This window comes from Agelaius phoeniceus, chromosome 14, assembly GCF_051311805.1.
Source record: "Agelaius phoeniceus isolate bAgePho1 chromosome 14, bAgePho1.hap1, whole genome shotgun sequence".
NCBI lineage: Eukaryota > Metazoa > Chordata > Aves > Passeriformes > Icteridae > Agelaius > Agelaius phoeniceus.
Window position 1 is genome coordinate 3,820,980 of NC_135278.1, and position 21,680 is coordinate 3,842,659.

Sequence of the window (21,680 nt, forward strand, 5' to 3'; positions counted from 1 at the left end):
ACAGGTTCAGCTTTGTGCTCCAGGTAAAGTCAGTGAAACTGTGTGAAACTAAGGTTGCAGTGCAGAGATTTTGCTTCCAGCAAAACAGGAGGACAAAGGATGTGCAACAGAACAAAGACAATGAGGAAAGGCAAAGTAAAGCAGTAGCAAACCAGTAAGTTAATCAGTGGCCCACCTTTGTCTTGTTTTCTTTTGCTGACTCTGAACTACAGAGGGGTGGGTGGGTCAGGCTGACAAGGTGTGCACAACCACAGTTTCCATTTCCAGTCCCAGGGAGCAGCAGTGTGTCACAGCATCATCCCTCCCTGCACTGGCTGCTCACACTGCCACAAACTGTGTCTCCTTTGCAGCAAAGGCAGAGCTCCCTGTGTCCAAAGCTCAGCCCTGCCCTGAAGCACAGCTGGACTCTCACAAGCCTGAGGCACCCTCCAAAGTGCCCCCAGCCCACCCTGGCAGGCAGGAGAGCAGGACCATCTCCAAGTGCTACGTGCAGGTGACAGGAATGACGTGTGCCTCGTGCGTGGCCAACATCGAGAGGAATCTGAGACAGGAGGATGGTGAGATGTCTGTCAGCGTGCTCTGTTACACTTCCAACAACTTGTTTGGAGGGTCCTTCTGGCTTTTGCAGTGTTTTTAAGGGGTGGGTTGTCAGGAGAGGTGTTCCTGCTCACCTCTGGCCCATAGGGTGGGAGCAGGGACGTCCTTGCTGCTTTGTGGATGTGCTGCCCAGACTCTGCTGTTGCAAAAGCAGCAGCTCCAGAGAATATTGGGATCAAATAGGGATTCTTTTGAAGATAGAACAGCTCTTTCCTGCTGGAGGGAGGTTCCCAGGTGTGCAGCTGAAAGGCAGAGGCAGATGTGAGCTTTAGGGAGCTGTGAGAAGGGACAGTGTGAGTGGATTAAAGGGACACAGGTTAATTTTAGCTCTGCAAGTCAGGGCACTGCTGTCTGTGATTATATTTGCAGGAACAAATGGCTGCATGACTGTGATGTAACAGAGTCATTAATGCAGACTGTGTTTAATTATCATAATGAAGATGGACAGGTTTCAAGTCAGCCTGGATTTTAATTTTTTTCATCCTAGAAAACGGATGGATGGAAATCCTCTCAGTGCCCAGTAGGATTGCACTGTTAGATCTGCCCTTTCTCATGCAGGTTCTCCTTAAAAAAGGCTGCAGGAAATGGTAAATGCAGATCAGAGAATGCAGCACTGTGATTTAGAATAACTTCTTTTAAGAAAAAATAGATATTTTTTCATACAGCATGGACAGAATGTTTGTAATGAGACTGTTAAAGGCATGCTGCTCATGTGGAGTGATGCTTTATCTGTCACAGCTGCACTGAGGTGCTGATGTAGCTTCCAAACACGAGGATGTTTCTCTTTGTATACAACAAGGACACTTTCCCAATTTCAATAAATTGTGTTGTGCCCTCATGTTATAATAAATGCAGGATGTTTCCTAAGCCTGATCTGCCACTCACACACTTTGTTTCCTAGGAATCCACTCGATCCTTGTTGCCCTGATGGCAGGGAAGGCAGAAGTGAGGTACAACCCTGCTGTCATTCACCCTGCAGCCATTGCAGAGCTCATCCGGGAGCTGGGCTTTGGAGCCACCGTGATGGAAAACTGTGGGGAAGGAGATGGAATTCTGGAGCTTGTTGTAAGCTGATCAGTAAACCCAAACACCTTCAGCTTTTAGTGCTTTTATCTGTTGGATGTGCCTGTGTTAGTGCCCACTGCCTAGAGTTGAATAGTGTAATAGAGGTTAATTTATAAAAAATTAAATGTAATGGTACATCAGGTGTGTATCACAGATATTATCTGTCCTGCAAACTGTGCTGGCTTACTACTGCACTGAAAATGCAGAGAAATATTCCTGTATTTTTCTGTTTGCTCTTCCTGTTGCTAGAATTTACTCTTTATTTGTTTTTACTTTTTGAAGCTGAGTGTAGCTCGGTGTCCCCCAGCTCTGAGACTGAACATCCAACAGAGCTTTGGCAGGGCTTAATAACCTTGTCCCTGTGCTGTGCTTCTCTGGAAGGGTTGGAGGGGGCTCTGAGCAACCTGATCCTGTGGGAGGTGTCCCTGCCCATGGCAGGGGTTGGAACTGGATGGTCCTTTAAGGTCCCTTCCAGCCCAAACTGCTTTGTGATTCTACAGTGCTCACATCCCAGATCAAAGCAATGAATAATGCAGCATAGTCACAATGACTTTTCCTACTTGCTAAGGTGCATTTGCCAGGTAACCTGTGCTTTGTAACAGGAAGGAACCTTTATTTTCCAGGTGAGAGGGATGACCTGTGCCTCCTGTGTGCACAAGATAGAATCCACCCTCATGAAGACCAATGGTGTCCTGTACTGCTCTGTAGCTCTTGCCACCAACAAAGCCCACATCAAATATGACCCTGAGGCCATTGGTCCTCGAGATGTCATACAAGTGATAAAGGTGAGTTTCATGTAGGCACCAAGTCTCCTGAAATATCCAGTGGGGAGTGACACACCCCAGAACTAGAAGGAAAGGCTGTTGAAGCAAAAAAATAGATCTCTCTCCTTCCATCTTCTTTCTTCTTAGTGTTGTTTTCTGCAGCTAATTTGTGTGTTCTGGCTTAAAAATGCTCTGTTACAACTTTGCCTAATTTTTAAAAATAAATACTGTGCAAGCCAGGTCATGGTAGACTTGGAGATACCAGCTATAGGGTTGTATAAAAATCAAGAATATTTATTTAAAAATAAAGTACTGTTGCAGGTGAGAAGTGAAATAAGTTTCTCAGCCTTCTCCTTCAGTTTCTCAATTTCTGTGCTTTAGGAACAACCATTTTGGAAAGCCAGATTTTAGAATAGTATTTTGTTCCAGAAAGGTTAAGTTCTACATCAGATTGCCTTTCTCTTCTTGAAAAGTAACTAAACAATAGTAACAGACAACAGGAACTAAGCAATAAAAACACTTTATACCAGATAAAAACACTTTATACCAGAAATGTTAATAAAGTTAATCAAAGGTAAGACTGGCACCATCAGTAATTTGGCAATAACTGAGCACAAAGTGCATTTTAGAACTGACTGTTCTCTTTTTTATTATTGTGCTTTTTTCCCTTAGGATTTAGGTTTTACTACTTCCTTAGTCAAAAAGGATAGATCTGCCAGTCATCTGGATCACAAGCAGGAAATCAGGCAGTAAGTATTCCTGAACACACTAAGATTCCATAAACATCTTTTATTCTTCATTACTCAACCATCACTTTATGAGGTTTTTTCTGTGACTGTGCAGACTTACTACTTAAAATATTCTCCAGCACTCCAGCAATACAAGTGGTTTTTTCTTTATTTTTTTCTTTTTGTTTTTTTAAATCTGAGGTGGAAAAGGTCTTTTGTGGTGAGCCTGGTTTTCTGCATCCCTGTGATGGGGCTGATGATTTACATGATGGTGATGGACAGCCAGCTCTCGCATGCTCACGCACACCACAACATGAGCACTGAGGAGATGGAGGCCCTCCACTCCTCCATGGCCCTGGAGTACCAGCTCCTGCCAGGACTGTCTGTCATGAATTTCCTGTCATTTTTACTCTGTGTCCCTGTACAGGTGAGTGGGGTTATGCCAACTCCTGCTTTGTTGGACTTAAATGCTCCAATTGGAAGGTGATGAAGAAATTAAGTTTGAAAAGTGGATACAATTGTGCTGATGCAAAATGCTTCTGAGGTTCTTAGGTGCTTCTGCTGTTGCCAAAATAATGGGTGCTGGGGACTCCAGGGGCAGGGCAGGCTGTGGGGAGCTGCTCTGCTGGTTCCTGGCTCCTTTTTCTTCCTCTGTCTAGGTGGGGATTGAAGGCACTGGAGATGGTATTTTGTGTTCAGACTCAGGTGTTTATTATTTCTTATCTGTGTTACAGTCTCACAGCAGTGAGTTCTGCAGTTCTTCACTAACAAGGCACAAAAATGGCTAACAATCTTTTGTTGCAAGGTCTTTTAAGGCTAAACTATCCAATTAAGAAATGATACCTAAATTATTTTCATTTTTGACTCAATAACTGATCACCTGAAGTCTACAATGTGGATTTTTCTGTCCAATTACAAAATACCACCCAAACCCATGGAGGGGATGGTGAAGGAGACCAACTAGCCACTGCCCTAAAACCTCCATCTTGCTCCATATGTATTGCTACATTCTAAAACCTTAAACTCCTAAGTTTTCCACCCTGTGATATTACACACTTCTAATCAAACTACACACCCACCATCCCAGTGCTGTCAATCAATTTTGGAAGCCTTCTCCAAGGATTTGTGCCCTTCAGCATAGAAAGTTGAAAATTCTCAGCATGCACAACTCCAGCAGCTGTGCACCTGAGGCAGCTCCTGAATCCCACTGGGAGGGCACTGGGAATACCTGAGAGTGCTGTGGGAAGACCACAGCCCTGACTAGAGCTGGGATTATGTTCAGGGAAAGGTGAAAATAGCACAAATAAACTGGAAAAGCTGCTGCTGCTGCTGTGTGCTGGAGATGTGTGAAATGCCATTGCAGGTGTTCGGGGGGTGGCACTTCTACATCCAGGCCTCCCGAGCACTGAGGCACAACACAGCCAACATGGACGTGCTCGTGGTGCTGGCAACATCCATTGCCTTCCTCTACTCCTTCATCATCCTCCTGGTGGCAATGGCTGAGAGGGCCAAAGTGAACCCTGTGACGTTCTTCGACACGCCCCCGATGCTGTTCGTGTTCATCTCGCTGGGCCGCTGGCTGGAGCACGTGGCCAAGGTGAGCAAACAGCAGCAGGGCACTGGGAGCTGCCTCAGAACCCTGGGGAAACTGTGGCCATGATCTTTTCTGAAAGATCCTTTCCTTTGGATTTTTCCTCCTGAGAAGCTGAGAGGCCTCAGGAACAAAATGTGAACAATGATTATCTGCTGCTGTGGAATGCAACAGGTGCAATCCAATCTGGGATTGGTCTCACATGGTTATTTTTAATTAATGGCCAATCACAGTCAGCTGGCTCTGACTCTCTGAGAGTCACAATCTTTTGTTATCATTCCACTTTTTTCCTTGCTAGCCTTCTGATGAAATCCTTTCTTCTATTCTTTTAGTATAGTTTTAATATATCATTTTCTTTTAATATAACATATATCATAAAATAATAAATCAGCCTTCTGCAACATAGAGTCAAGATTTTGGTCTCTTCCCTGGTCCTGGGACCCCTGTGAACACCACCACAGAAAACAGCCCATGCAAAAGCTTTGCTGGGTTCTTTTAACCTTCTGTTAAAAGAAGGTTAAAAGAACCTTCTCTAATAGAATAAAAAAATCATCTCTAATAACTGAACTAATAAATGTTCGAATATCAGACTGTTTGCAGAAAATGTTCTGTTAAAAGGGTAAATTGCAACATACACAGTTGTCATTTACCCAGCTTTTTTTTTTCAATAGTAGAGTCAGAAAAATATGAAAATTATTATTCTAGGGTAAAACCTCAGAAGCACTGGCAAGACTAATTTCATTACAAGCTACTGAAGCTACTATTGTTACCTTGGGCCCTGATAACGTTCTTTTAAGGTATCTTGCTTTATCATTTGCTTTTTCTGTTGTTCCTTTTTTGTTGTTCATATGCTTAATTCACAGACAAATTTTACTATTCTATAGAACTAAGAAGCAAATAACTTCAGATTATGCTTAATTCACAGAAAAAATTTACTATGCTATAGAACTAAGAAGCAAATAACTTCAGATTATGCTTAATTCACAGAAAAAATTTACTATTCTATAGAACTAAGAAGCAAATAACTTCAGATTTGCTGGCAGATAAAAATATTAAAATGCAGAATTAACACTGCTCTGCTTTGGTTTATTGGTTTATTGCTATTTTTTTCTGTGATAAGACAGAAAACTAAATAGATAAAGTGGATTTTCTTAAATAGATAAAGTAGATTTTCTTAACTGGAAAGTAAATAAAATTCTGATAAAATAGGCCATTTCAAAGAGCACTATGACTTTCTGGTGCTAATTTTTGTATGCACTAGTGCCAGCCAGTGGGGTTGTGCTCTGTGTGTAGTGCCAGCTCCTTTGCTTGGGTCACTGCAGCTGTAGTCCCTTCTGAAACCTTTGCACCCTTGCAGTGAGGAGCAGGTGGATGTGGAGCTGGTTCAGCGAGGGGACATTGTCAAAGTGGTCCCAGGAGGCAAATTCCCAGTGGATGGCCGTGTCATTGAAGGACACTCCATGGTGGATGAGTCTCTCATCACAGGTCAGCATTTGCTTTTTCCAAGGGTAAAACTCTTTTCCTTTAAACAAATCTCCAGAGGGGAGGTTGCAGCTGATGTGTTAGGAGTTGGCACTGTCCCCAAGGTGCCTTTTTCAGCAGTGCTGTGTCTGTTCTGCCCTTGCTCAGGTGAGGCCATGCCTGTGACCAAGAAGCCTGGCAGCACAGTTATTGCAGGCTCCATCAATCAGAACGGGTCCCTGCTCATCTCTGCCACCCACGTGGGAGCTGACACCACCCTGTCCCAGATCGTGAAACTCGTGGAGGAGGCCCAGACCTCTAAGGTAGAGCATCACCCAATTTAACACTTGAGGTTTGCTGTCTCATGCAGGCACCAGCACAGCAAATCACTGCAGGGTGGCTGAGACTGCTTGGATTTGAATTGCAGATGCATAATGAAGTTTCTTGCTGAGTAAGGATGATCTCTGATCCTGTCTACTGAGCCAAGTCTCATCCTCTTATTAAGTAAATCTGTAATTACCAAGTGTGGCAAGCCAAGTGTGCTGCAAGCAGCAGCTGTGATTCTTCTCTTCTGTGCCTTCAGACACAAACATGGTGGTGCTGAGTGATGTTTCTCCTTGCCAGGCTCCCATCCAGCAATTTGCAGACAAACTTAGTGGCTACTTCGTTCCTTTTATTGTGGCTGTCTCTGTGGTTACCCTTTTTGCCTGGATTATAATTGGGTTTGTGGATTTTGAAATAGTGGAAAAATACTTTCTGGTAAGTAAATTTCTTTAAACACCTTCTGAAATATTTAACAAACAGCTTTACAATTCTATTAGACTGCAGTGGTTCCCTCTCTGGATTACCCTTTCAAGCAGTTGATGACTATTACTGCTCTTGTTATTACATTTTTTACATTATGTATTTTTTTATATTGTATCATTCCTCCAGTTATACTTGAAGAGAATCCACAGTAATTAATCAAATCTTGTAGGTTAGGATTTAAAAAAAAGTTAATTAAAAGAAATATTAAACATCAAATTTCCCACCATCCATCCCTCCTCTGTGGGAAAAGGAAGTCCCTCCTGTCACAAGCTCCAATTATATATGTAGCTCTGTGCAAATTCATCTTGGCAGTCAGTGGACTTCATCTGGGTTACAAATTCCAGAGGAGGGTCAGGATCCCAGCTTGGACTTAAGCATTGCTTAGGTCACAGGGTTTCTTGTTTCAAAACTATTTTTGATTAGAATTTCTCCATTTCCAGGAAAGCCATCTTCATATCTGCTTTCTTTGCACCTTAGTGTGTATATATATCTTTGATACAGTATCTTTTATTACAGTGCATCATTAAAGAGTTGTAGCATGTGGTGTCTTGTTTAAGGAAATGTCCTAAAAATAAAACAGTTGAGGAGAATTCACAGAATCATGGGGTTGGAAGAGACTTTAAAGATCATTGAGTCCAACCCAGCCCCAGCCCCTCAACCAAACCCTGGCACCCAGTGCCACATCCAGGCTTTGTTAAACACACCCAGGGATGGGGACTCCACCACCTCCCCAGGCAGCCATTCCAGAACTTTATCCCCTTTCTGTAAAAGCCTTTTCCTGCTATCCAACCTGTATTTCCTTGGTGCAGCTCGAGGCTGTGTGCTCTGGTTGTGTCAGTGCTGCTGGAGAAAGAGCCCGGCCCCAGCTGAGCACAGGCACCTTTCAGGAGCTGCAGAGTGATGGGGGCAGCCCTGAGTCTCCTTTTCTCCAGGCTGAGCACCCCCAGCTCCAGTGGGTAGATGCAGCTATCAGTGGGTAGATGCAGTTTGTTGCAATGTTGTGAGGGTCTCCAGGATGAGGTGAGAGATGAGAATTTGACTCCCAAGTTTTTAGAAGGCAGATTTATTATTTTTTGATATTATATTATATTAAAAGAAAATCATATATTAAAACTATACTAAAGAAAGAGAAAGGAGACATCAGAAGGCTAGAAAGGAATTAATAATAAAAACCTGTGACTGACCAGAGAGTCCAACACAGCTGGACTGGGATTGGTCATTAATTAACAACAATTCACATGGAACCAATCAAAGATGCACCTGTTGGTCAGCAACCTCCAGACCACATTCCAAGCAATCAGAAAATCATTGTTTACATTTCTTTTCTGAGGCTTCTCAGGAGAAAAATCCTAAGGCAAAGGGATTTTTCATAAAATATCATGGTGACATAGTACAGAACACAAGTTGGTTAATTAATCATTAATTTAATCATTCACCTTAGGTTTTCCATACTTTGAGTATTAATACTCAGCAGATACATTAGCAGATGTTTCCAACCTCCAAGACACTGCATAGCCAAATGTGTTCTTGTTTGATTTCCCCTTGACCCACTGCCCTCCCAATACACTGCATAGCCAAATGTGTTCTTGTTTGATTTCCCCTTGACCCACTGCCCTCCCAAGACACTGCATAGCCAAATGTTTGATTTCTCCCTGACCATCTCCCCTCCCAATACACTGCATAGCCAAATGTGTAGTTCTTGTTTGATTTCCCCTTGACCATCTCCCCTCCCAAGACACTGCATAGCCAAATGTGCTGTTCTTGTTTGATTTCTCCCTGACCATCTCCCCTCCCAAGACACTGCATAGCCAAATGTGTAGTTCCAGTTGTTTGATTTCCCCTTGACCATCTCCCCTCCTAAGACACTGCATAGCCAAATGTGTTGTTCTTGTTTAATTTCCCCTTGACCCACTGCCGTCCCAAGACACTGCATAGCCAAATGTGCTGTTCTTGTTTGATTTCTCCCTGACCATCTCCCTTCCCAAGACACTGCATAGCCAAATGTGTTGTTCTTGTTTGATTTCTCCCTGACCCACTCCCCTCCCAAGACACTGCATAGCCAAATGTGTTGTTCTTGTTTGATTTCTCCCTGACCATCTCCCCTCCCCAGACACTGCATAGCCAAATGTGCTGTTCCAGTTGTTTGATTTCTCCCTGACCATCTCCCCCATGCCCAGGGCTACACCAAGAGCATTTCAGCAGCAGAGGTCATCATCCGCTTCGCCTTCCAGGCCTCCATCACGGTGCTGTGCATCGCCTGTCCCTGCTCGCTGGGCCTGGCCACCCCCACTGCGGTCATGGTGGGCACGGGGGTGGGTGCCCAGAACGGCATCCTCATCAAGGGAGGGGAGCCCCTGGAGATGGCACACAAGGTGAGGGCCCCAAGGCTGCCCAGGCTGGGGGTTTTGCCAGCTCTTTGGAGGTGATGATGGAATGTGCAGTGTTGTATTGCAGTAAATTGTGGTGGTGTTCACTGGGGTCCCAGGATGAGAGGAGTTAAGAGGATGCTTAGGGTTAGGGATAAGGCCAGTATGAATAGGACTATGTTTATTACTTGTTGGGGAAGATGAAACAGGAAAGCCTTATAAATATGATTGTCTGGCAAAAGATTTTGAGAATATGGAAACTATAAGCGAGAATGAAATGAAAGCAAGCTTTGAGATACCTCAGTTACTGAACAACTGGAAAACAATGGTGTAGAAGGGGCCCAAAGAGGAGTTTTTAGGGTTTAAAATGTAACACAGTATGGTAATGTAATGATTCTTACAGGCTGTATGGAAATGCTATAGGATTGTATATTGTACTAGATTGGTTAGTGAGAATCAGAATATTCAACACAGAAGAAGATTTATTGTATTGTAACGGGAACCTTGCTCTCTTACGCCTTTGATCTCTTACCCTCTCATCCTCTCTGCCCCTCTCTCCTCTCAGTCCTGCTCTGAGCTGTGTTTGGCAGCTCCCAGCAGGGCCCTGCCCCCAGGCCCTTTGCAATAAACCCCAAATTCCAGACCTGGCTGCAGAGATCTCTCATCTCCTTCTCAACCATGCTGCCCCCCAATGCTCCTACAATTACTCTTCTCTGGGTTTAATCCAGAGGCTAAGGATTGGAAGTCAATTGTAATTAGTATACCAGAAGAGTAAGATCCTCATCAGTAGATGGAAATACAGAGGAATAATCATACGACATCTACGAAGTGTCAGTATCAGGCAGCTGCTTCAAACCTGAAGTGGTGATTTGATGTGAAGTGGTGTTTAATTGGGTGTAAGAGGCACACTAGCAGGAATGTAGAGCTGATAATTAATGTACAGGCTGTGGAATCCAGTAGCAACCAAGAAAGTTAAGCTGTAGATTCCATTGGTAATGGAGTAGGGTGCTCCATAGTATTCATGGCTTGTAGGGAGGTGATGGAGGATCTGACTGCATGTTTCAGAAGGCTTGATTTATTATTTTATGATATATATATTATATTAAAACTATACTAAAAGAATAGAAGAAAAGGATTTCATCAGAAGGCTTGCAAGGAAGGAATGGAATGATAACAAAATCCTGGGTTTGACCAGAGAGTCTGATACAGCTGGACTGTGATTGGCCATTAATTAGAAACAACCACATGAGACCAATCCCAGATGCACCTGTTGCATTCCACAGCAGCAGATAACCATTGGTTCCATTTTGTTCCTGTGAAGGTGAAGGTGGTTGTGTTTGACAAAACAGAAAGGAAAAATCCTTTCCTTAGGATTTTTTCTCCTGAGAAGCTGAGAGGCCTCAGGAACAAAATGGAACCAATGGTTATCTGCTGCTGTGGGATGCAACAGGTGCATCTGGGATTGGGCTCATGTGGTTGTTTGTAATTAATGACCAATCACAGTTCAGCTGTAGTGGACTCTCTGGTCAGACACAGGATTTTGTTATCATTCCATTCCTTCCTTGCAAGCCTTCTGATGAAATCCTTTTCTTCTATTCTTTTAGTACAGTTTTAACATCATTATATATATCATAAAATAATAAATCAAGCCTTCTGAAACATGGAGTCAGATCCTCGTCTCTTCCCTCATCCTGGGACCCCTGTGAACACGGTCACACCCCTGGGTATAAAAGTCTCCTGCCCTGGCTCCATGGCCTCTTGCCCACCTTGGAAATAAATGTACCATGGAGGTTCCCATGTAGGGAACAGCACTTCCAGTCCTTTGCTTTGTTCTGTGTAGGATCTTGTGGACTGGGTGCACAGCTAGCCAGAGTGAGACCCCAACAGCCCATCCCAGACACAGCCCTACAGTCCTGGTGGGTCCTGTCCAGCTCGGGGTGTTCCCTGTCAGGTCGTGGCTCTGTGTTCAGGATTTGGTTCAAGTGGGTGCTTTTCCAAGGAATGTGCACCTCCATGCTCGGTTCATTGAGTGAAATCTTCCTGCTTCCCTGCAGGTGAAGGTGGTTGTGTTTGACAAAACAGGGACCATCACCCACGGCACTCCAGAGGTGATGCAGGTGAAGTTCCTGGTGGAGGGGACCCTCCTCCCTCGTCACAAAATGCTGGCAATCGTGGGGACAGCGGAGAGCAGCAGCGAGCACCCCCTGGGAGCTGCCATCACCAAGTACTGCAAGAAGGTACTGGAGGGGCTCCCACACACAGCCTGCTCTCCCTGGGCAAGGGCCTCTCTGGCAGGGTTTCCTCAAAGCCACAAGGCTTTCATGCAGCTTAAGTAGTTGCTGTGTCTCAATCTCTGCTGCTCACAGTGACCCCAAGGTGGGTTAGAAAGTCTCTTTTCCCAGCCTGGCAGTCAAAGATGGAATCAGGATTCTTCTGTTCTCATTCTCAAGGTTGTTTATTGTTTCTTATCTCTAAAATTCTTTCTCTGGCCTGCTGAGGTCTGTCCAGCAGGTCAGACAGACGCACACTGGCTGCCCCAGGGCAGTGTTACCTTTTTATACTAAAAACTCTGTGTACATTATTTACCATAACTTCCCAATACCCATCACCTATGTCAGACACTGAGCTTCTACCTTAAACCAATCCAAAAGTGCCAGCATCACCCAGAACATGGAGGCTAAGAAGAAGAAAGAAGGACAGGGTACACCCAAATTCCTCCATCTTGGGATCCTGAGCTCCCATTCTAAAAACCCCAAAAATCTATTTTTCACTCCATGACAAACTAACTATTATTCTACTTAAACTCCCTTGACTTGTAATTCTTCATATAAAGGTGGTAATTTGCTCCATGGGTGAAAATCAAAGTCCCAGGTGTGTCTTGGGCTCTGTGCCAAGGTCTCTGAGCCCCCTGGCAGGGGCTGGAGCCATCCAGGACAGCCAGAGGGATGTCCTGGTTCTGACAGCTGTGTTTAATTGGGAAAGCTGAAAATTGTGAAGCCACATAAATCACACCATATTAGAGGCACCATTCAGACCTATGTTTTGATGATTATTTCACACCTCCTCTTTGTTCAACTGCACTTTAATTTTGTGGGCTTTATAATTGCATTGTGCTTTTATGTATTTAAAAACTTCAGCAGTTTCCATCCTCTTTTTCTAGGAGCTGAACTCAGAAACCCTTGGGACATGTACAGATTTTCAGGTAGTTCCTGGCTGTGGCATTAGTTGCAAAGTCACCAATATTGAAGCATTGCTCTACAGGAAAAACAGGATGGTTGAAGAAAAAAATGTTAAAAATGTGACACTTGTGAAAATTGAGGAGAATGCAGACGAATCTGTGCAGTCTCCTTTGATCATTGATGCTGAACTGCCAAGTAAGTTAATTCTGGATTTGAGAATAAAATGGGCAATTTTTGTTTCTGTGTCTTTAGGATCCTTAGGAATGAGGTCATTATTTCCACCTTGCAGAACTGGGCTGACACCAAGGCACACATTAAATTGTTGCTCATTAGTTGATTTCGTGCTCACACATCATTCAGAACATTTAAGTTAAATACAGTTTCGAGTTCCATGTTGAATATGGAACTGGAAAATCAGATAGGAGTTGTCTGTCAGCTCTCTCTGGCTTTACTTTGCTTCATCCCAAGTTACCATTTGCTAGCCAAAACTATGTGTATTTGCATAACTGGTCAGTTTTCACTCAAGAACAGCTCACTGTTAGGTCTTTCAACTCCATTGGGTTCTTCATAGAAATCAGAAGCACTGAGAAGGTGTCTTGGTTCTTTACTGTCCTTTGACCTGTGGTTTTTGCCCTCTGACATGGGCTGACTCCCCAGGACTGAAGAAATGTTGGTGTCTCCTGTGAAGGTCACATGAAGAGATGGCAGGGCAGAAAGTACTGAGGAATTCTGTGTTTCTGTTTGGCTTCCCTGCAGTGCTGTTCCAGTGCACGCTGGGAGAGCCTGGCTGGGGTCAGCTGCAGAGAAGCTCCCTGGTTTTCCACATGATGGTTATCCACACTGTGTTTTCTTCCTTCAGCTACTGTGACCTCTCAGAAATACTCAGTTCTCATTGGGAACAGGGAATGGATGACCAGGAATGGCCTCGTGGTGAGAAGTGAGGTGGACAAGGCCATGATGGAGCACGAGCGGAGAGGCCGCACGGCTGTCCTGGCAGCTGTGGATGGTGAGCTCAGGGCTGCTGCTCTGTTCACTTTGATGCCACTAAAACCACATGAAACATCCCATAAGTAGAGATTAATAAGTAGTGATGTCATAGCAGCTACAGCTGAAGCAGAGTAATAGGATGAAAAGAGATAATTAATCAGTTTTACAGCACTTTCTTCTGGGAAAGGCTCTTCCTGCACTTCTTAGCTGACAGGACAGTTGGGCATAAAAATACAATGCAGAGACTTCAAAGAAAGCAAAAGGGGAAGAAGGAGAGAAAAAAGGAATTTTTATTTTATTGTGGTATTGTGGTTGGACAGTCCATGTTCTATCTTGCTGCCTTAATACTTCTTATCATCCCACTTTTCACTGTCAGTATGAACTGGTTCTGGAACTGGACTTACTGGGGGAAGTTAGTTTATCTCAATTGATAAAGGTCTTCATTACAAACACTTTCTGTTTTCAGGAGTGCTCTGTGGCTTGATAGCTATTGCAGATACTGTGAAGCCAGAGGCTGAGCTAGCAGTGTACACTTTGAAGAGCATGGGCTTAGAAGTTGTCCTCATGACCGGTGACAACAGCAAAACAGCCCGGTCCATCGCCTCCCAGGTGGGCTGGTGGCCTGGGGCTGCTTTCAGCAGGAAGGGTGGTGTGGCATCTTCATATTGCTGGTGGCTGCTCTGCTGTGAAAGATGGTAGTTTTAAGAAATCTGGAATCAAGATTGCAAGAAGTTTTTGAATGGTAGTAACATCAACTGTAAAATCAGAGCTGTTCTCATATCATCAGCTGGGTTTGCTCTTTAGTTCATGAGTGATGGAATGGGTTTCACTCTTCCTGGCCACATCATTCCAGGCAGGAGCTTTGAGAGCTGCTGGAAAAGCTGTGTCCTCTCTCTCTCTCTGTTCAGGTTGGCATCACCAAAGTGTTTGCAGAGGTTCTCCCCTCACACAAAGTGGCCAAAGTGAAGCAGCTGCAGGACGAAGGGAAGAGGGTGGCCATGGTTGGAGATGGGATCAATGATTCCCCAGCCCTGGCCATGGCCAGCGTGGGCATTGCCATTGGCACAGGCACCGATGTGGCCATCGAGGCAGCTGATGTGGTTCTCATCAGGGTAAGAAAGCAGAGTTAAAGGTAGGAGGGGTCAGAGGGCCCAGGGTGTGTTGGGTGTGCAGGGGTGCACAGTCTCCATCAGCTGGAGAACTGGAGCAGAGATTGTGTTCACTGTGTTTAGTGCAGTGATTATCCCCCTTCCACGTTTCCTGGGTACTGCACATTTTGGGGTAATTAAAGTTTGAGAGTGGCAAAGGAAGACAAAGTGACCTGTCCTTTGGCAAACATAGATTGCATTTGGGTAACTCACCCTGGCACCTCCAGGGTTACAGACACCTTCCTACACATCAGCTGCTCCCTCGCAGACTGTGGCCAGTGTTTGGAGCTGTCCTGGGAGGGGCTGTGGACAGGACTTGGATTGTGATGGATTGGCCTGAGCAGCCTCCAGAGGGCTCACTGTGCTTAGCCTGCTCCATCCAGTGCTCTGTAGTGAGCTCTAACACAGCTGAAGACACCACCTGTGTGCTCTCTGTCTCTCTGAGTGCTCCAATGAACATTTTCCCTTGCAGGATGACCTGATGGATGTGGTAGCAAGCATAGATTTGTCCAGGAAAACTGTGAAGAGGATCCGGATCAACTTTGTCTTTGCCCTAATTTATAATCTCATTGGAGTTCCTATAGCTGCAGGTGTGTGAGTGCTGCCTGCACTGATGGGATTGGGCTCAGTGAGTGGAAGATTGCAGTGATTTACTGTTGGGTGGGAGAGTTTGCATTGTTTTTATTTCTGGCTGTCAGTAAGGGCAGATTGCTCTGCCTGGGGACGTTGCAGTGGAGTATCTGTGATGATGTCTCAGGCTTTAGCTTTTATGTTTTTCAGATTCAGTGCTGTTTTAGTGTGGAGTTCTGAGCTTCACATTAAGTGTTGGTGAGCTCCCTTCACAGAGTAGGGAGACAAAACAATTCTTTTTCTAGCTTGGGACCAAGGACAAATTTGATCCAAATTTCAGGCCCAAAAAGCATTAACAACATTGAATTGAAGAGAGAAAAAGGAGGGACTTTCATTATGAAGGATGGGACTTCATAACCTAAAGCTATAATTGGGCAATTAACTCCAATATGCAAATGGATCAGAACTTATAAAAGTGAGAGACCCCGTGACCAGTCAGGGATTTTTGTGACCATTTTGGTTCATCTTGGGTGTGACCCTGGCTGGGTTCTTGTGTTGCCCAAGGTGGATCCTTGGAGGCCTTTGAATAAATTCCTGCATTATTCTTTAACTCCGTCTGGCCTCTGTTCCAGCTCAGCCTTCTCAAGGCATCAGTGAGCTCAGTGAGCTGTTCTCCTCCCACACTATGGATGTGCTCAGCACATCAGAATAGCTTCAAGATAAAAGGTTGATTGAAAGAGCCTGATCCTGTGAACAGCAGATTCATTGCAGGGTGGGCAGGACATGCCACCTCTGAGTTCCAGGCTGGGGTTCTAGTTGGGATAAAACACAAATCTGTATTGGTCATTTAAACTAAAATCCCATTTACTAACACATTAAAAAACAACTCTAACTGGGCAGTCTGTGTGAAATTGTATCTATGAATATATAAATAATGCAGTGTTCCTGCTCTGAACTTACTGCTGATGTAATTTTCTAGGTGTCTTCCTGCCCATTGGTTTGGTTCTGCAGCCCTGGATGGGATCTGCAGCCATGGCTGCCTCCTCAGTCTCTGTGGTGCTTTCTTCTTTGCTCTTGAAGATGTAAGTAGGAACAGTCTTGTGGTTTGTAACTTGCATTTGAAGCTCAGGTCTTTCATTTGGAGAGACAGAAAATAAATGTGGGACTGTGAGAGATTTTGAAGGCTTTTGAAGAGCAGTTCACAAGTCTGTGTTAAGCAGACAGCAGTGTTTAGAAATGTAATTTCTAATGGAAAGAGATGTACAAACCAGAAGTGTTCAGAATGGGAAATTCCTTAATTATTGTATTTGTGGGGTGCCCCATGGCAGGAAGGAATGATGAATCTGACTCTATGTTCTTAGAAGGATAATTTATTATTTTATGATACTATATTATATTAAAGAATACTATACTGTACTAAAGAATACAGAAAGGATACTTAGAGAAGGCTAAAAAAATAATGGAAACTCATGACTCTTTCCAGAGCCCCGACACAGCTGGGCACTGATTGACCAATGAGTCCAAACAATTCACATGAAACCAATGAAACAATCTCCAAACACATTCCACATGTGAGCACAACACAAGAGAAGCAAATGAAATGATAATTTGTTTTCCTTTTTCTCTGAGGCTTCTCAGCTTCCCAGGAGAAAATCCTGGGCAAAGAGATTTTGTCAGAAATGACTGTGACACTTGATGCCTTTGTGTGTTAGTGAGAAATCTTGCTGGTCAAATTCTAAATGCCTCTGACTTGTGCATAATCAGTTCATATTTCAGTGTACTTCAGCTTCAGAGGAATTGATATATTATTGGAGTATTACCAATAGAGCCAGACAGGATGTGCCTGAGCTCGTCTGGCCCTTGCTGCTTGACCAAACAGCAGCACTGTGGTGTTTCACCCCAGAGACACCTTTGGCTGGCTGTGTGCTGCAGCTGGGCACGTGGAGAGAATTCCAGGCATGCAGGGCCTCAGGTTTCCCTCTGGAGGAGAAGCTTTCAGGCCATGGTGAAGGAAAGGAGTCGGTTCTGATGGAGGGTTTGGATCCAGAGCTTTATTCTGGCCCTCAGGCCTCTGAATGCAGCACCAGCTCCAACAGAGCTCCCTGAGCCCGTGGCTGCTGCTCCTTTGAACCCCGGGGAGAGGGGCAGGGAAGGGGCAGGGAGGCACCAAGCAGGGACAGGAGGGGAGGGACAAAGGGACAAAGGACACCTGGATGGCCCAATGCCCCCCAGGGGTAGAGGGCATCCTTTGGATCTGCCAATCACTGATGCCCTTCTAGAATGCTAGGACTGACAGACAGGCAGGGGGCAAGGGAGGGGAAGGAGAGGTGGCTGACACAGCTGGGAGGGAATTACCAGGGGAGGGATCAGAGGTTCTGAGGTAAATCCTGAAGTCACAATGCAACACTAGATTTGGTTTTTCCTTGCTCAGGTACCAGAAGCCGAGCTCTGAGAAGCTGGAGCTCCGTGCCCGCGGGCAGCTGAGGCACAGGAGCCCCTCGGAGATCAGCGTGCACGTGGGGCTGGAGGAGAGCGGGGCGGGCTCGCCCAAGCTGAGCCTGATGGATCGAATCATCACCTACAGCAGGGCCTCCATCAACTCCCTGCTCTCCGACAGGCGCTCCGTGAACAGCGTCGTCCTCAGCGAGCCAGACAAGCACTCGCTGCTCGTGGGGGACTTGGGGGAAGATGATGACACGGCCTTATAAAGACTCGCTCCTCCCACCCCGCTGAGACAAAACAAAAATACCCTGAAGCAAAAAACACAACCAAAACAGCTCTCCTGAGGTCTGTGCATGTCCTGATCCTTGTGGAGGTCTTCTGGATGCATTTCTTCTTCAGTGTAGAGGTAGTTTTGGCAGTGACTTTCCAGAGTCTTTTGTGGTTTTTTATCTAGACTTACCAAAAATATCTGGTGCAGGGCTGCTGATGCTCACAAACAGGGCTGTGTTCCCATTCCATGGAGCTTGCAGTATGGCATTTATTTTGGCAAATTGTCAAAATACAATTAAGGAAACGAAGGAAGCAGAAACTGATTTCCCAGCCTTATCCCAGGCTATTTTATGCATAGTGGAGTTCAGTACTGTGTGAAAAAATTGTGAATTTGCATCTGCAAAATCCTGAAGGTTCTGTTTGCAGAGAGATGTGCCTTACTTCAGAACCCTCTCACTCCCACAGCCTACCTTCTGCCAGATTCGGATCCTCTCAAATGCCTCTTCTTGTTGTCAGCATCTGGTTCCAGCTTTTCACACTCCAGGCTTCAAATCATCTCCATGGGATCCAGATTCCTGCGTGGCAGCAAACAGGGAGGGTTGGGGCCATGCCCACACTGAGCTCTGCACGTCCTGCCCTGAGACTGCCTGCCTTCATGAAGGTTTGGGGTTGGGAGGTTTGCTCATTCCCAACCTCTCCTAAGCCAAAAACTCCTGCAACACCTGAATGCAATATCAGTGTGAGCTGGTTTTAGCCAAAGTGTGCAGCTTTAGGAAGGAGCAGTGCTCACCACCAGGATCTACTGGCACTACTCCATGAACCAGGGGAGTTTGTCACAGACTGCCTTTAAAGTCTTTACAGTTCAGGCTTTGCTTGTGAAGTGTCTGTATTCTAGAAATGGCCCAGCATCACTGCACTGGTTGATCCAAACCCCCTGTGCTTGTTCTGTGCAGATCCAGGCATCATGATTTCAGACAGTTGTCATTTGTTGCTGAACTGCAGTATCAAAATGCAGCTCTTGATCATGAAATCATTGATATCAGAAATATCCTCAGTGAGAAAGAGATGCTCATCAGCAGTAGCTGTTACCTGTTTGTTACTCACTGAACCATGCTGTCCCCATCCCTGCTGAGGCAGTCATTGGTGGGAATTGCTGGGTTCAAGAATGGTGAATTTCATTATTAAGTGCAGTCCATGATGTGAATGTGTACCAGTTGTGCTTGTAGAGGAGAAATACTCAGTTTGGAGGAGACAAAGAGATTCTCTTTCATGTTCTGCTTTTGAACTCAAAGCCTGATGTCAGGGCATAGATTGTGTATGTAAAAAGTCCTGAGTAAACAGCTCTTGCATTTTGTCTGAGAACCCCCAGAAAAATCCTGGTGTGAGAGCAGAAGGGCTGTGCTGGGGGATGTGTTGTGAGGAAATCAGGGTACCTGGATTGCAGTGAGGGGAGCAGTATCACGTGCTGCTGGCTCAAGAAGAAAAATATTTCTGTAGCAGGATTTGGGCTCTTAATATCTCTACCTGAGTACAGATTATTTTTATAAATTGGATTACACTTGTATGTAATATGTGGTGGTGTTACATGCTGAGATCTCTCACTGCACAGCCATTCCATGGGGTTTTGTTCCCAGTTTGCAGCAGCAGAGCTGGGATTGTTATCCAAAGCTGTTTGATGTGTGAGGATGGGTTTAGTGCTTCACAATCATGCAAAGATTTCAGTTGTCCTGTTAATCCACCCTCCTCCTCTGTGTTCCTGGCAGGGCTGTGCAGGTGCAAGGGAGGTGTTTCCATATTTCTGTCTGTGCTGTGGGTGGCCTCAGCCACTCCTCCAGATGGGAGTTTCAGTGCTGGCTGGGGAGTGGATGGCTGGGAAATGCAACATCCCCTCCCACTGCAGGAAACAGGGAGATAAATCAGGGCTGAATTGCTGGTTAGTAAATAAAGCAGCATTAAAACTTGTTAAACAATTTCCAGATATATTTTTAGAGCACTTTCCTTTCATTGTGTAGGTTGAATGTTTACAGCTTTACCTCCAACCTTTTCCCAACACAGGTGTTTTTTCTAGGCTTTATCATTTTCTGTGCAATTCAGTGTTTGATCCAGGTACAGCAAAATAAGGCTCTTTTTCCAAACCAGGACACTTAAAGAGGTGCAGGATGATATTCAGGGAGTGAGGAACAGCAGCTGCTGGCTGGGAGGGATGTGAGAGCAGCTTGTAGGGACAGCCAGAGGATCTGGCTCTGGGGAGAGGAAATAACTGGGGGCAAGGTGGTTGTGATAAACTCAGATTTTCTGAAAGCAGGTTTTCTGTCCAGCACTCCCCAAGGGTGAGGTAATGACTTCTAGGATGTTTATTTTGTGATTAGAATATTACAAAAGGTGCTTTATGTTGAAGAACCAAAATCCCTTTCTGTTTGAATGTACAGTGCAAGTGGAATCATGTGTGGGAGCTCAGTGTTTTCCCAAATGTAAATGTTTTAATGTGTAAATAGGTTGCTTCTGTTGGAGACAGTTTGGATTCAGAAATTTAAACTATCACTTGGAAACACTCAGTTACAAACAATATTGTATTACTCCTTTGTCTATTTTATTGTTTTCTGTGTCTAGCTATTTATAAACCTGTGCTCTATTTAATAAAAAAGTACATATGCTCCAAGCTTTAAAAGTTACTCTTTGAGTCTTACCAAATTTACTTTTAAAAGAGTTTAAAACACTTGAAATTTTATACAAAAAAAAGAAAAAAAAAGTGAAGTTGCCAGAACACAATGGAAGCAAGAACACACTTTTATTTATTCAAAGCTATGCTTATTTTTTTGCTTAGAACTTCCAACAAAATGTTTGAAACTGGAGAACTTTGGTTATTCAGTTTTGGGGATGAAGAATGGAGAAGTGAGTGCTGGTTGGAATGTTAATGTAGGGCTGTTACAGTTCTTTGCATCTCAGAACATGTTGTCTCATGTTTCCTATTCTTTTAAGACTGTGCCTCCATCATTCTTATGGCAATTATAAGCTCTGTAATAAAAATGTAGCATCCAAAGGCTGGTTTAAAGCATGTTCTTTCATCCCTTTTAAATATTTGTAGCTGTCTCAGCAAAAGGCCAAGGATTGGGGTTTAGGTGTAGTGCCAGCTCTGCTAAACACAACCTTGAGCAAACACTGAGCTGGGGGCAAGTGGGGCTGGTGCAGGTTGGGAAATTGTGGAATAATCTCGTGTAGGAGCATCCCTGTGTTAGCAGATGGGGAAGGAGCAGAGGCTGCTGCAGCTCACACAGGCAGAGCCCAGGACTGAGGTTTGTAACATCTCCACCCCTTTGGGCAGGGGTTTCCACTCACCCTTACAGTAAAAATGGGGTTTCTTGTGTTGGGAGGAAATTTCCCCTGGTTTGGTTTGTGCCAATTAACCCTGGTTCTGTCACTGGTTTTACTAAGCAAGTCCAGTTCAATTTTGCTTTTCCTTAAGATCCAACCCTGTAATTTCATCCTCTTAGGCTGTCTCAGGCCTAGTATGCCCCATCAGGTATGGAAACCCACAATTTTAGCACTGGTGTGGAAAATGCAGGTTTGTTGCACAAAAGTAGTAACCAAAATATTTGGAACTACTTGATTTAGGCCTTGAGTTATTTTGAGTTAAGGCAGTGTGTGAACATTCTTGTTTTAAATGGAACTTTTGTTTTAGCCCTGACTGAATTAAAAATAAAGAAA

The 21,680-nt window shown here is 44.6% G+C and overlaps 1 protein-coding gene across 6 annotated transcripts in view; it reads left to right on the top strand.

Moving 5' to 3' along the window:
- Positions 1–21,015, top strand: part of ATP7A (ATPase copper transporting alpha) — a 32,652-nt gene extending 11,637 nt beyond the window's left edge. For 3 of the 6 annotated variants that reach the window (XM_077186240.1, XM_054641327.2, XM_054641329.2), the window contains 19 exons: positions 351–557; positions 1,499–1,662; positions 2,286–2,447; positions 3,099–3,175; positions 3,356–3,581; positions 4,518–4,751; positions 5,451–5,542; positions 6,103–6,230; positions 6,375–6,529; positions 6,831–6,965; positions 9,191–9,385; positions 11,434–11,616; positions 12,540–12,753; positions 13,418–13,564; positions 14,012–14,154; positions 14,454–14,657; positions 15,166–15,283; positions 16,243–16,345; positions 17,695–21,015. In XM_077186240.1, coding sequence (XP_077042355.1) covers positions 351–557; positions 1,499–1,662; positions 2,286–2,447; positions 3,099–3,175; positions 3,356–3,581; positions 4,518–4,751; positions 5,451–5,542; positions 6,103–6,230; positions 6,375–6,529; positions 6,831–6,965; positions 9,191–9,385; positions 11,434–11,616; positions 12,540–12,753; positions 13,418–13,564; positions 14,012–14,154; positions 14,454–14,657; positions 15,166–15,283; positions 16,243–16,345; positions 17,695–17,971 — 3,164 coding nt within the window. In that variant the 3' untranslated portion in view covers positions 17,972–21,015. Of the gene's footprint in view, positions 1–350; positions 558–1,498; positions 1,663–2,285; positions 2,448–3,098; positions 3,176–3,355; positions 3,582–4,517; positions 4,752–5,450; positions 5,543–6,102; positions 6,231–6,374; positions 6,530–6,830; positions 6,966–9,190; positions 9,386–11,433; positions 11,617–12,539; positions 12,754–13,417; positions 13,565–14,011; positions 14,155–14,453; positions 14,678–15,165; positions 15,284–16,242; positions 16,346–17,694 lie in introns of those variants that run through there. The other 3 variants (XR_013184335.1, XM_077186241.1, XM_077186242.1) reach the window with 3 other exon arrangements.
- Positions 21,016–21,680: the final 665 nt, after the last annotated feature.